The 14,367-nt window shown below is 53.1% G+C and overlaps 3 protein-coding genes across 3 annotated transcripts; 2 read left to right on the forward strand and 1 right to left on the reverse strand.

The window, feature by feature from the left end:
• Positions 1 to 230: 230 nt before the first annotated feature.
• On the reverse strand, positions 231 to 3,015 carry RHO25_001630 (uncharacterized protein; the record flags this gene model as incomplete). The annotated part of the gene is made up of 2 exons (XM_023594240.2): positions 231 to 2,543; positions 2,623 to 3,015. 2 exons carry the CDS (start codon positions 3,013 to 3,015, stop codon positions 231 to 233), a joined length of 2,706 nt encoding a protein of 901 aa, XP_023459140.1.
• Positions 3,016 to 3,269: 254 nt separating this feature from the next.
• On the forward strand, positions 3,270 to 6,826 carry RHO25_001631 (uncharacterized protein; the record flags this gene model as incomplete). Its single annotated transcript, XM_023594241.2, has 3 exons — positions 3,270 to 3,425; positions 3,483 to 6,391; positions 6,445 to 6,826. 3 exons carry the CDS (start codon positions 3,270 to 3,272, stop codon positions 6,824 to 6,826), a joined length of 3,447 nt encoding a protein of 1,148 aa, XP_023459139.1.
• A 4,457-nt stretch (positions 6,827 to 11,283) lies between these two features.
• RHO25_001632 (uncharacterized protein) lies at positions 11,284 to 12,695 on the forward strand (the record flags this gene model as incomplete). The annotated part of the gene is made up of 3 exons (XM_023594242.1): positions 11,284 to 11,584; positions 11,692 to 12,024; positions 12,076 to 12,695. The coding sequence occupies 3 exons, from the start codon at positions 11,284 to 11,286 to the stop codon at positions 12,693 to 12,695; spliced, it is 1,254 nt and encodes a 417-aa protein (XP_023459138.1).
• Positions 12,696 to 14,367: the final 1,672 nt, after the last annotated feature.

Consider the following 14,367-nt stretch of genomic DNA (forward strand, 5'->3'; position numbering starts at 1 on the left):
CATGGCCGCGAACACTGTTCTTTTGTCAATTGTGGAGCGTTCGTTGTTCTATGCTACCAATGTCGGCAACTTAACTCGACTGCCGCGGAATGAAGTTTCGAGTCGTGCTCACGAGAGCAGATACATCACAACTCCAACTTCGAGAGCCAACAGAGTCCATTTCAGGCTTTACACTTGAAGCTTAGATACCATTCCCCCCTCAGGGTCTAGTATTCTCTCCCCGTTACGCCTCAAGCAAGCTCCCACTTCGCCAACCTCCCCAAATTCTGTCCCGAATTTCTCACGATACACAATCTTGCCTCTTCTTCCCCATTCTTCTTCCAATCCTCCAGAACCTTGCTCAGCAATAGATTGCCTATCCCCGTTCCTCTCCCTTCACTCAAATTCAGATTTCCTGTCGTTACGAAGCCGATCAGATCTTCTTCTCCAGGACATTCGGGATATGATTCTTCATTAGCACGGACGCCTTGGACGAGGGATTGGGCCAGGTGTCGTTGGACGAGGTATGCCGGAGCGTCTTTGGGAAGGGCAGGCGGAAGGCCGTTTTTGGGTCCGGACTTGCGAGGTTTGTTGTTGGGATGGAGGGCCAGCCAGGCTTTGCGGAGTGCTGAAGATGTTGATGGGAGGCGGTAGATGCGAGCGCAGGTCTGCGGAGTGCCGCGCGTCAGGCAGTGGAGAGATATTGTTATCGTGGGATTGAGGAGGGTGGAACCAATGGTGGTTTCTGGCGAGGATGCATGGAGTAGACGTGAGGCCTCGGAGGAAGGAATGGAGGTTATGGGTGGGGTGTTTTGACTTTGCACCGTTTCAGGCGCAGGCGGTGGTTGTGCTTCGGCGGAAGCGGCGTCGGGCATGGCAGTGTCTTCGCCGGTGCTCTCTTCGACTGGCTTCGGAGGGGCTTCCGTTGGTGGCCCGTTGAGCAGCCTTGACCAGTCGCAAGCCCAGCCGAGCCCAATCTCTCCTTTGACGCCGACACCAGCCTTAACGACATCCCAGTTCACGCGCTTGCTCTTCGGTCGACGCGCCCAGTGATCCTTTCTCTTCTCTGCTTGCTCTTTCTCCCACTGCCAACCGGCCTTAGTCCCAGGATAATCACCAGGAAACCAGGGTTGATTGGTCTCGAAAGCCAGCTGACGTTTCTCGTCGAGGCCCCCAAAGCGCGGTTGACCTCCAGTTGAAAGTGGATAGTACATGATGCTGTACCACACAGGCTGAACACACTTCCACGGCAGAAGCATTGTCCACGAGCTCGCCCTAGACTTGCTATTCGTGGTAGAATAGATGATTGTAGGAATTGAGGGGTCACTGGGCAGGAGTTCCGGGAATTGACCAGGCACGGCAGTGGTCTTGCGTCTGTTGATTGATTTCTGAGTCGGCAAAGCAGAAGATGCACGTTGTCGAGCTCGTCGGTCAAACAGTCCTGATGATATGTGCTCTGCCTCAAGGGGCCAAATCGCTGATAGCTCGAGAAGTCGTTGCTGAGCATCTGTTGTTTGCGGAAGCTTGATAGGTCGTGGCGGATGATGCAGTCGGGGATCTTGCACGTCCAGTCCAATGACCACATCGCGTGGCAGAAGCGCCAAATCTGTCAAGCCTGCTAAGGCGTTCCATGTCTTTGCAGGTTCAGTGATAGCTGCGTTCGTTGTTGGAGAAGGCCAGAGAGCGCCCAGTAGCGCCTCCGTCGCACCTGGGCCTGTTATTTCTATGCTACCAATCTCGTAGCGCAAGTCTTCGACACTGATTTGAGGTTTCGCCACTTTAGCCAGCCTGACTACCTCTTCCCACAGTTGCAAGAAAGCGGCGGGATGTACTCTGATAAAGGCTGTCCGAAGCTGCTTTGCATTCGTCTCTGCTGTGTCAGACCCCGCCTTCGCTGCTTGTGGCGACCACAATACAGTCACTGGAGCTATCGGCTTGTGCGGTGCTTCACGTTCGAGAACGAATCCATTGAATGCTCGTGATCCTTTTCGCCATCTTTCAGATTGTGCGCTCCAAGGATCGTTACCATTAGTCTTCGAATTTAGGTGGAGAGCCTTCAGTACGCCTTCAATGCTCCGTTGCTGCCCACAGAGGCTGATAGTCGCCATGTAACTCATGTCCCAAGCGATGGCTCCACGCTCGTTGGCAGATCTGTGCGTGGGACGATAGCTCTTTGCAGTAGGTGTCAGGGGTATTGAGAATCGCCACAATGCCTCTTTCGGTGCAGTCATACGAGCTCTCTTTGCATGGAACATGTGCGTTGGCAGCCAGGTCTTGTCGATTTGACGCTTCCGAAATCTGGCCGTTGGTTTGGGAGGTGTGGCCAGTTTGACTTTCTTGACTTTTGCTGTGCGGGTCTTTACAGCAGTGTCATTTGCTGTGTCTGGCGCATTTGCTTTTGGATAAGGTCGCACGGTGACTTTCTCCTCTGCCTTTCCGTCTTTGGATGCTTTGCTTTTCGCACCCAACGCACGCAACTTCTTTACAGTCTCGAGACGCAATCGCATGTGTCTTGTTGGCTTTCGGGTCTTGGAGCTTACAGTAGGAGTGTTGTCTTCCACCATCTGTCTATCATTAGCATACCATGCAGAATGAGGATTGTCCCCCGCCCCTTCGTCCAACATTAGTTGAACATCAACCTACCTCCCTCTTCGCTCGCGGCTGCAGCCGCTTCGGCACACGCTTGACATTGTGACTCGCCGTTCGTCGTCTCAAGTCTCGGGGCACTTGCTGGAATGCTCGCTTCGTCAAGGCTTGCTTACTCCTCGACATGCCCTCTTCTAGAGCTCTGATTTCATACTCGCGAGATTTGACAAAAGTGTCGACGTCTAGCTGGCCATTTTTGAAGGCTTTAGAGGACGTTTGAGTGGCCAGCACCCGCATATCTCGTTGCTTGGAGCGATGGTCGTTCCTTGGTCTCTTGTTGTCTTTCTTCCCATTATTGGCGTTGGTAGGCGGATCTTTGCGCTTCTTTGAGCCTGCATCGACTTTCGCAGCTGGTCTGGCCGGATTTTGCTTCGGCATGGTCGTGGTCATCACTGTCAGTCGGTTTTCGTCACTGATCTCATGTCTCTGTCATGCTTGTCGTGGCCGAACTTTCTCTGCGGAACGACATGAAGTGAATCCAATTGTTGTTCTCGTGACTGAAGTGTGTGCCACCGTGAAACTTTGGTGACGTGACTTCGATTTTTGGCCAACGCGTCTTCGCGACTCGACTCGACGCGTCGCGACCTCCCACTACACCCCTTCTGCCTTCTCGCCGCAGACATACCGCGACACACCCCGCCAACATGGAGATCTCATCGTCGCCACCTGTGTCGCCGCCCCAGAGACGTCGAAGGTCTGCCTCGGATGCGGAGGATACGGACGCAGAATCACAGGCCAGCAAGCGGCGTCGGTTCGACGACAGTGGGGAACACGAGGAGGAAGATGAGGTGCCTTCAGAGGTGTGCATATATGATGCAGTCAATTTGGGCCTCGAGTCTGGACTAACGACTCAGCAGTCAGAAGGAGACATCCTCCCGGACAGCTACAGACGCTCACCGAAAGGCAAGCAACGAGCCCGTGCCACGACGAGCGAGCACACTCAGCAAGAGCATAAGCCTGGCTCGATTGTACGAATTTCGATGAGGAACTTTGTCACGTACACAAACGCCACCTTCCATCCTGGGCCGAACCTCAACATGATAATTGGACCAAACGGCACAGGGAAGAGTACACTGGTCTGCGGCATATGTCTGGGTCTCGGTTGGAAGCCAGAGCATTTGGGTCGGGCTAAGGACATCAGCGAATTTGTCAAGCACGGATGCAAGGAGGCTGTCATTGAGATCGAGCTCAAGGCGGACCCGACGCGACAACAGACGAACCCGATCATTGGCTGCAAGATCACTCGTGATGGAAGTGGTCGGAACAACCAGGAGAAGAAGACCGCTTTCAAGATTGACGGCAAGACAGTCTCCAACAAAGCGGTGCAAGAATTTGTGCGAAGCTTCTCTATCCAGGTGGACAATTTGTGCCAGTTCTTGCCTCAAGATCGAGTCGTCGAGTTCGCGGCGTTGTCTCCTATCGATCTGCTCGTGCAGACGCAGAGGGCTGCTGCGCCGACCTACATGTCGGAATATCACGAAGACCTCAAGAAGTGGCGAAAGGAAGAGAAGCAGTTGCAGGATGACCAACAGAATCTTATCGAAGATCTAAAAAAGCTCGAAGATCGTCAAAGAGCTCAAGCCAACGATGTGGAGCGCATGCGTGAGCGCGAAGTGGTCAAAGAAAAGCTTGCATTGTTGAAAAAGTTCAAGCCAGTCAGTGAATTCAATGAGTTGAGGAGGAAGCACACCGAAGCAAAGGTCGCCGCGAAAGACGCCGCCAGAGAGCTGCGACGGCTCGAGCAGCAAATCCAGCCCAACATGCAAGCAGTCAATGAGAAGCAGGAGTACCTCAACACAGTTGAGCGCTTCCTCAAATCCAAGGAGCGGATGGTGCTGCATGGTGTTGACACGGTCAGCAAGCTGCAGCAGAAATTCGACAATATTGGAAAAAAGGTCACAGAATGTGACGAAGAAATTAAGGCGGAGGATGCGAGCGCGACAAAGGCCAAATCAAACGTGCTGAAACTGCAGCGAGACGTTACAAGCATTAAGAATGCAATGACCAGCCCTCCTGCTGCATTCGATGCTGCAGAAACGAACCAACAGGTCACAGAAATGAGCCGACGTATTCGCACACTTCAGGAAGAGCAGAGTGCAAACCACGATTCAATGGGGGAGCTGAAAGAGTCGGCTCAGCAGCGTAAACGAATGATCGAGGCGGAGCAGGAAAAGCAGACTCATTTGCAATCGCAGGCTGGCAAATTGGAGAGCAAGCTTTCCAGCGTATCTCAATCGTCGGCCGATCTCTGGAAATGGATCCAAGCCCACCAGGACAAATTTCACAACAAGGTCTATGGACCACCCATGATTGAATGCTCCGTCCAGGGCTCACGGAATGCGGACTGGATCGAGGCTGTGGTGGGCGTGAGCGAGCTCAAAGCATTCACAGTGACGGATTCGCGCGACTTCAAAACACTGTCTCATCAGGCGTACCAGGTCATGAAACTCACCGATGTGAACATTCGCTCGGCGACCCAGGGCCTCGACAAGTTCCCAAAACCTGAGATCTCGACTGAGGACATGACACGAATGGGCCTGGACGGATGGCTATTGGATCGGATAGAAGGACCAGAGCCAGTCCTGGCTATGCTTTGCGACGGTAGGAACGTCCACAGGACCGCGTTCTGCAACCGCGACACTACAGAGCAACAATTCGAGCTGCTCAAGAGATCAGCGCTTAGCGCTTGGGTCACGCCCGCTAACCATTATCAGATCGTTCGTCGGTCAGAGTATGGCGACGCGGGTACTTCTACCAAGGTAGCCCAGCTGAAGAAGTCGAGGTTCTTGACCGATGCTCCTGTGAGCACACAAGCCGAGGAGGAGAGCAACGCCAAGGTTAGAGAACTGCGAGGTGAACTTGACCACATCAAACAAGAAATGGAGGGGCTGAGACTTCGATATGGTCAACTTCGCGACGAGGTGAAAACGCTGACTGATCAATCGCAAGCCATCAAAGATGAAAAAGCAAAGTTACAGCACCAGAAGTCGGCATTCGATGGACTTCCAACCAAACTGGCGAGCACCGAGGCACGTCTCGCAGAGTTACAGGAACAATTGTCACAGCACGACGGCCGCAAATGGGAAATTTCTCAGAAGCAGATGCAGCTGAATATGGATCAGGGCCAGGTTGCGCTTGATCATGGCAGGGCAGTCCGCAATCTGGAATCGTTCCAGGAACAGGCGATAAGAGTGGAGATCAATCGCATAGAAGCTGCTTCAGACCTTGACCAACTGAAGGCTCGTAACGAAGCGGATCTCAATCGCTTGCAGGCCGCACAGCAGAAAAGCGAGAGCGCGAAGCAGGAGAAGGAGGAGCTTATGAGACTTGGCGTCCAAAAACAACGAGAATGCGTGGCCATCTCCAACGAGATGGGCGAGTTGACAGATCTGCAGGAAGAGGTTCACACTTTGGTCCTTGGATTGGAACCCACTGCGCTCGAAACGGAGATCACCTCTGTGGAGGCATCCCTTGACTTACTGGCAGGCAACGGGAACGCCAACCTGATCAGAGATTACGAAGAGCGCGCAAAGAAGATTGAAGACAAGCGAACTCGTCGCGACACCTTAGAGGAGGACTTGGAGGAACTTGGTGCCAAGATTCGCGATATCCGAAGCAGGTGGGAGCCACAGCTTGACGAGCTCATTCGGCAGATATCGGATGCCTTTGCTGAAAACTTCGCGCGCATTCAGTGTGCGGGCGAGGTCGGTATTGACAAGCAGGACGACTTTGCTGAATGGGCTATCCAGATCAAGGTCAAGTTCAGGTATGTGTATCATCGTTCTTGCAAGTGTGAAGCTCATACTAATGAACTTGCAGGGAGAATGAGCAGCTCCAGGTTTTGGATTCACACCGTCAGTCTGGAGGAGAACGCGCAGTCTCGACAATCTTTTACCTCATGGCCCTTCAGAGCATGGCACGAGCACCATTCCGAGTCGTTGATGAGATCAACCAGGGTATGGATCCGCGAAACGAGAGGCTGGTTCACTCGCGCATGGTCGATATCGCTTGCGCCGAGCACACCTCGCAGTACTTCCTCATCACGCCCAAACTGCTCAACAATCTCAAATACCATCCGAACATGAAGGTCCATTGCATAGCCAGTGGAGAGTACATGCCTGACAAGACGGATCAGCTGGACACGTTTGAAAATCTGGCTCAGGTTGCGTTGAGAGTGAAGGGTGGTGGCATCATGACTTGAATGCTTATCAATGCTCTGCTTGTGTTCCGGATTATGGCTGGGGTCGTAACCGATTGGAACAGAACGATACCGATGGCCACAGACCGATCGCTGTTGATCCCACGAAGCCACGACTTTTTAATCTCTTCTTTAGGCTTCAGCCGAACTCCGCGGCCCCTTTCTACACTCTGCCACATGCATACGCAGAACCGGAAGTATAATGTTCAATAAGCTTCAAGGTGTTGGGATCCGCCGCTGAGGGCTCTATTGTATTGTATAACTTCGCTGACTGTGCGGAGTGTTTTCCCGTATACATTTGTGGAACGGACAATCTAATCATCAACAAGCTTCAACGTGCCGGGGATTGACTCGGAGGGCTATGAATCGCGGAGCGTTCCCCATACGCCTCTGAGGCATTGCAAAGCGCTGGTGTGTTGGCGTTCTGTGTTTCACGCGTCGGACTCTCGCCCGAACCTTATGCATGTGGTCATGCTGTGATGTTCCCGACGCTCTGGTTCTCAGCCACTGTACGACTTTGCTATTCGGTCCTGCTGTGGCGTCGTCAATCTTGATATTTCTTGCTGATGACGGGCACTTCTCACAGTGATATGCACATGTCAGATTGGAGGACCGGGGCGTTTGGGCATGGAGGTCAACAACGATTCAAGTATTTCTTCGTTGTTTCACACTGCAAGCGACAGCATCAGCGTGAGCAAACAGTCATAGTATGCTGAGTGTGCCCTAAGAGGTAGTACCTGAAGTCTAGTATTTTTTGAACTCTATTGGCCTTTGAACTCTATCTTATGGCATCATTTATCGCGGCGGTGTGCACATCTCAAATCAGAGGCACAGTGTATGTACGCACGGAGGACTGCAACGATTCAAGGACTTTGTCGTTGTTTCACGCCGCAGGCGACCGGGCAAGGGGCATTCAACATTGAATCTAGTATTCTCAGTTGATGATCTTCAATACAATACGAAGTTATACGAAGTGGCATGAGATGTGTTCCTTGCATAAAGAAGATCTTAGGGTTCGGACGCGTGGACTGGATCCCTGAATTTTGATGGCAATCAACAATGCACCTCACTCTCAGAATTCATTTGTACCATGTGAATGTGGAATACATGCAGTCACCTAGCCCAGCTAGTGGTGCTGCACGCACGCGAGTTACACGCGGCGAATACGATGTACCCAATATGGTCGGTTGTCGACACTTGCATGAGAGCTACTGCGTGACATCTTGGTTCATTTTGGAGCTAGGAGCTATGAAGGGCGATCTTGTCGCTCCTTTCATACTAAGAATCTGTAGCGCAAGACCATGAACGTCGTCCGAGCCTCAATATCGCACCGTTTGAAGTATGTCAATGAGAGATGGGAGCAAGGTCGTGTCGCAGAGCTTAGTATCCCGCCAGAACACGGATATATTCGGGTGTGTTCGGGAACAGTGGTTTGCTTTCGCCAAGACAAACTTTGAGCCACCAGAGATGGATCGTAAGGCTATTCCTTGTAGTCAATCTGCTGTTAGTCAACGCCATCCATGACTCGGGAGTCTAGCGTGGCTATGTATTGCACAAGAGCCACTGCGGCCGTGCTCGGCTGCCAGCCGGTGTCAGATCGATGAGAAGCGGGTGGTGAGCATGGTGATCCGTCGAATATTCGGTTTCGAAGAGAGGCGAATTGAGCGCAAAAGGGGAGGAGCTCACTCCTAAACCGACTCGACAATGTCGACAGCTCCACCGCAAACAGAATGACAGCGGATCAGAGCGACAAGCATTCACACCATGTGGATCCGGGAAAGTAATTTTACCGACGTCGCTGAAACATATTGACCCTTCCTTCCTCATCATCAACAAGAAGAAGAACTCAACGCAAAGTCTACTATTCAGTGAACGCTGTTCCCAGCGCTAATAATAAGATGTCTTTCGAACTCGAGCGCAACTGCTTCCAGATCGAGATGTACCGGCTGCGGGGAGCAGCGGCAGACCATGCAATGGTGGCTTCCTCCAGAAGGAAATGATCTGTCCTTTGAGTATATGGGGACAGGAATATACGCAGGTGCGATAGTGGTATGGAATGGAAGAGCCGACGCCACCTGCAATGCTGACACATGCTCTTGCAGCATCACCATCCACTGCCGAAGAGTTCTAAGACGATTTGATATGCAGTCACGGCAGTGAAAGTCTGCTGTGATGCCTGTCATAAAACACCCTGCGAGCGTGCGCACGGCACGGCACTGAACTATCGGAAGTGAATTGGAGCCGCAAGAGCAAATGCATGCCGTATGCCTATGTCGCAAGCACTGGAGCGCGGCCTCTTTGCTGCGCTGCCCGTTATCGGACGCCTGAAGACCATCGGTTGCCAAATGCAGCTTCACATGCAATGCGCAGATCAGATCATCGTCGTCCGATCTACCACGATGTTGGGGTGCCCTATCGCGGTTCTTGCGCTTATTTTAGTGTCCCTCGCCCACTTGAGGCCGCTCGTTGCCGTGGCATGGATGGCTCGAAGGTTTCCGAGTGGTGAAGCCGAATTACAACTCATCCGGTATGCGGCTCGCACATTGTCTTCCGGGAGCGCGAAGTCGTTAATTGGGAAGGTGGAGTGCGAATTTGATCGAGGGAACAGCCCAGGATCGTCAGCGCATAAAAGGTTCCAAGACCGCCAGGCAACGTCCGAGCCAAATGACTCGGTGCACGGTACATAACCTTAAGACGACAAGTATCTCATCTATCTCACGTGGCTGGAAGGTTTCCTGCATCAACCGATGAAATCATGCTTGGTGAGCTCTTGGCAGGGAAACTCACATCGCTGGAAAATAACTTCGAATTGCCAGAACCTACGTGTCGTCAGCTGCGCAGCGGTCGGCTTGCGCTACTGTGATTTTGGAATTACTGATGAAGCCAGCTATGAGCTGAACGTTTCGCAGACGCCACCGAGCATGATAAGCTTCCTCCCTCGGGAATGCGGCAGGGGACAGCTGCCAGCCAAGATTAATCTCAAATCTAAACCCCGCCAAATCGTCCAACGCCACGTCTTGTCCATGTGCAGCAGCTGCTAGACGCTTCCTTGCGGCGGTACTACGGAGGACACGAAAGTGAACCACGAGACGCACGTAGGGATCGACAGCAGGAGCTGAGATTTGCTGCAACATCCTTCAGTCGCCGAGCACATCTGTCAGATCTACTGGCAGTTCAGTCAGGACGAGCCTGGCATACCTGAAGGACACGCAACCTGCCGCTAGCGTCTGGACAAGGCTTAAGAGGAACCGAGATAAGAGCCAATCCTCGAGTGACATTATTTGCCATTCAAGCGCGCTCTGATGAGCAACAAGCACACAAGCGAAGCACTAAAACAATTGTCACGCTCCCTCCGGGCACCGGCACCGAGCATGCTGAATGGCAAAGACAAACCTAAGCACGGCGCTGCGGTTCACAGGCTGTGTGAGATTCGTTAGGAGGTCCGTACAGGGCTGGGAGGTGAAAGTAAGGTCTCATGTGGCCAGTCGTAAACGCATTGTTTAAGTGGCCGGTATCGTATCCGATGACTAGCAACGTCGTCTCAGATTAGCGACCGTTCTTGCTCAACTTGAAGCTCGACAGCATTCGCAACACGCCAACTCATGTGTAGGAGCTCCTTTTGTGGACATGAAACCATGAAGACGTTAAGATTTACGTTGGCTTCGCCGATTCTAGCGCTGCCCTGAGCCGCCTGACAGATCAGAAAAACGCCTCCGTCGACATGGATCCTGGCAGGCATCAAACACCCTTTCTGCGCTCATACATTGGCGCAATCGGGGTAGAGGCTCTCGAGCTAATGACGCCACGCTTGTTTCCACAGCGTCACTGATGATTGTGGATCACTCGATGACAACGCCTCAACAATATGCGCCCACTTCGAATAACCTGCCTCGCCACTACGCTCGGAATCTAGTCCGTCACCGGTTGATGCGGCACGTTCAGCCTACACCTGCAGTAGACCGTCCAACTGCGCCGGACTTTTAACTCTGTTCGGACACCTTCTCTTTCGGCATCAGAGTTCTGTGCCTCTAGTAGTGTCTCTGGGAAGAGCTTTAATCTGTCATCAAAAAGTCATTGGTCACACGTACCGGTGACCTCACTGCACACTGCAGCCATTCCTCACAGTCGTGCGCGAGTGCTCTAGCGCGACCAGGTCTCTGGGAACGCCACACTGGAACTGCGACTATTCGGCACTAATTGACTCGAGAGGCACTTCTTCTAGGCGGGATCTTCCAATACACCAACGGGGCACGCGGCGCTGCATACAACTAAAAGGCTTGTCGGACAGATATTGTCACACCACCCGCATTCGCATCGGCATCACCGTGCCTGCAGAAGGCGAACTACCACTGAAACCACCAATCAATGTGCTTGTCTTGCCTGCGCGGTAAACTCATAATTTTCGAAGGACCGGGGTCTCTGGACAGTCGCTGCAACTTTAGCGTTGTACTACTCTCGTCATGGCTTCAGATCTGCCTCAGCATGGCTCTGCACAATCCGATCCAAGGCGGGAAGGCAATGCAGTCGCAGCTCCTCCGGAATATCATTCGCAGACCCACGCCAATGTATCCTTTGCGACGGGAACCCCACAACCGCCTGGACTACTGAACAGGAAGAAGCAGAGATCGTCCAAAACAAAGACCGACAAAATAGTCACCAAATCCATCTCCACACCACATCTTCGAGACAACATCATGTCAGAATCGGAGGCCGACAAGAAGAGGAACAAACTTGGCTACCAGAGGATATCGATCGCTTGTGGTACGTTACGTGTTCTCATCCTGCAAGCTCCATCATCCAGCCGTGTCTGGACGGCACGCGCTACCGTACATCCCGCTCGTGCAAGTACTATGTTGACACTAAGGCAGCTCACTGCCGTCGTCGTAAGATCAGATGCGTCGTCGCAGAGGACGACCCCGAACAGAGATGTAACAACTGCATACGTTTGAAGAAAGAATGCGTCTTCTATCCCGTCGACCAGCAGGCCGTCATCGATGCGCGATCGGACAGTTCTAGCAAGACGAACATTCCCTCCGCGCCCTCGTCGGCGGTTTCGACATCACCACTGCAACCAGGAGGCGCGCGAGGGTTCGATCAGCACGCGTTCATGACGAACTATCCGCCCACAGCACCGCCTCCGCCAGTATCAACTGCTTATCAAGGAGTTCCTCTCGTCCCGAGCACAGACGTTCCGACGCAAGGTATCACCACAACCCTTTGCCCTCCATGCGTGCACACTGATGATTTTACAGGATATTCACCGCACGATTATTCGTTCCAGGGCCCAGCTCAACCAGCCTCGCAATGGGGACCGCCTGACGCCGCAGCCCAGAGCCGGCAGGCATCGATAGCGCACACTCCGAGTGCTCAACAGTCGTTCACGCGATACAATTCCATACCAGCTCCGGACGTAGCGCCATTCCCTGGGCCTGAGCCTTACGAGCAGCTTCCTTCGAACGCATCGCAGGTGGCATACGGTGGATACGACGAGCACGTGCAGCAGCCTCCGCATGCCTGGCAGCACCAATCTCAGGCCGGGAGGCCAATGCAGTATTCAAATTACCCACAGCACTACTCGACGTATCAACAGGCCCCCCAGCTACAGAATGACTACCGCCGGCCGCAAGCTATGCCCGCCCCTGCTAACCCCATGATGCCGATGCCAGCCTCTGTACCCTCCCACGGCCAACAACAGTATGCGGTGCACCATGGCCAGCGCAGTGCAAGTGCTCCTGGAACCCCTCAAATGCCATATCCTGGTGCTCATCAGGTTCCATGGTATCCCTCAGCACCGTCCCATTCGCCAGCACACGATCAACCGCGCAAGCTACCAAGCAATTATCCGCCTCCTGGAGGCTTCGGCCCCGGATAGGCCGCCGAGCGCTTGCGATTTCCTTTCATCTGATCAGAAGGGCTCATGGATGGGAGCAGCGAGTCTTGTTTCGTCGTATTGCGAGGCCCAGGGGTAAGAGAATGCCGGGAACACATATTGGATTTGGCGAGAAAAGGCCGCCGAACCAGGCCATTGGGGAGTAGAGCATACCTTCCACCATGGGACGAGGACACTTTCGGCGTTAGAACACCAGTTACGTTGACATTTTGCCACATCATGTCCATCCCGCGGAGGCTTTCAGGCAATGCGAATACTGCAAATGGACAAGCGTGAGGAGCCAGACTGGACGTCATCCCGACGCTGTCACACATTTTCCTCACACCATAAGGACTGATGCGTAGGGATGCCGGTGGCCAAGGAGAAATGGCATGCGTGGCCGCCACGCTCGACATATGAAGACAGCCGTCATAGTATGCGACAATTCTGGGACTGCATATGAGCTCAGGTAATGGAGACACATCTGTCCGCCACTCATACTGAGGCCGGTTTTTCCTAGGAGGCTCTGCAGCTCGGCAAGAAGTCCAGTATGACAACGGCTGCACCACCGCGCTTCCAAAGCCGAGAGCAGCACTTTACCTGCATGGAGGCCTACCGGGCCGGGATACGTGCCCTACTAGTGGAGGCGGCAGCTTCACCTCTTATCGTTACATCTGTAGCCGCGAGGCAAGGGAGCTTCTATATTTTTGGAAACTCTCTACGAGTGCCGGATCCACAGTACCATCATTGCTACGTTCGCTCTTGTATTTCCTGCGATCTTTATGGCTGGATTAACCGCGGACCTCCACACACATGGCCTGATCTTAGATCTACCAAGATCGCCAAGCGAGAGTGACCTCTTCGGCCGCTGCCAACAGGTGTTCGGGCACGGGCACTTGAAGAGTTGCTCAGGATGTAGCATCTGGCAAAAGACTGCTTGCGCCCAAATTTCGGTCCACTGCGTTGGAGGCCTCGTATCGAGTACTGGTCAGATACATGTATGCACGAATTTCGGCAACGAATTTCTTGCAGGTATGCACCTTCATATGCGCTACACATTCCTCTACTATTGGACCTGCGACTCGCCAAAGCATGCGGGAAGAATACGGTCGGTGGGCTCATGCTGCCGCCTCGCATGGCTCTGGAATGACGACCGTGTCCGCGTGCGCAAGGATTATGGTCAAGACTGCTGAGACCTAGGCCAAAGTGAATTTTCCATGGCTCTTGAAAGTCGGCATATATTCCTGATCAGTCAACATCTTGACAGTCACACCGCCCGCATCGATGCACGAGAAAGATCAGCGACACGGTCAGGCGGTTCGATAGGACAGCTAGCACCATGATTGATGGAATCCGAGCAGAGGACAGAAGATAACTCCGACGACTCGGGACAGACGCGCATCTGCGACAACGGGACCAATTGGATTCGCGCTGTAGAGACCACCGGTGAGAAGTCCATCAACAAGACACACCGCTCCGCTTTTTCTCTTCGCCTGCCTCTTTAAGCCTGTAGAGTGGCACAGCGCCAAGACTTATCATAAACGAACATACGAAGCGTTACCTCCCAGGACGTGGCTTGGGAAGCAAGTGGGCTCGGACTTACGTGTTTGCTTCTCCACTATAGTAATATATACGGACCACGATGTGACATACGGCGTACGCGCCTAAGAGCTTG

Source organism: Cercospora beticola, chromosome 1 (assembly GCF_033473495.1).
Source record: "Cercospora beticola chromosome 1, complete sequence".
NCBI classification, from domain to species: Eukaryota; Fungi; Ascomycota; class Dothideomycetes; order Mycosphaerellales; family Mycosphaerellaceae; genus Cercospora; species Cercospora beticola.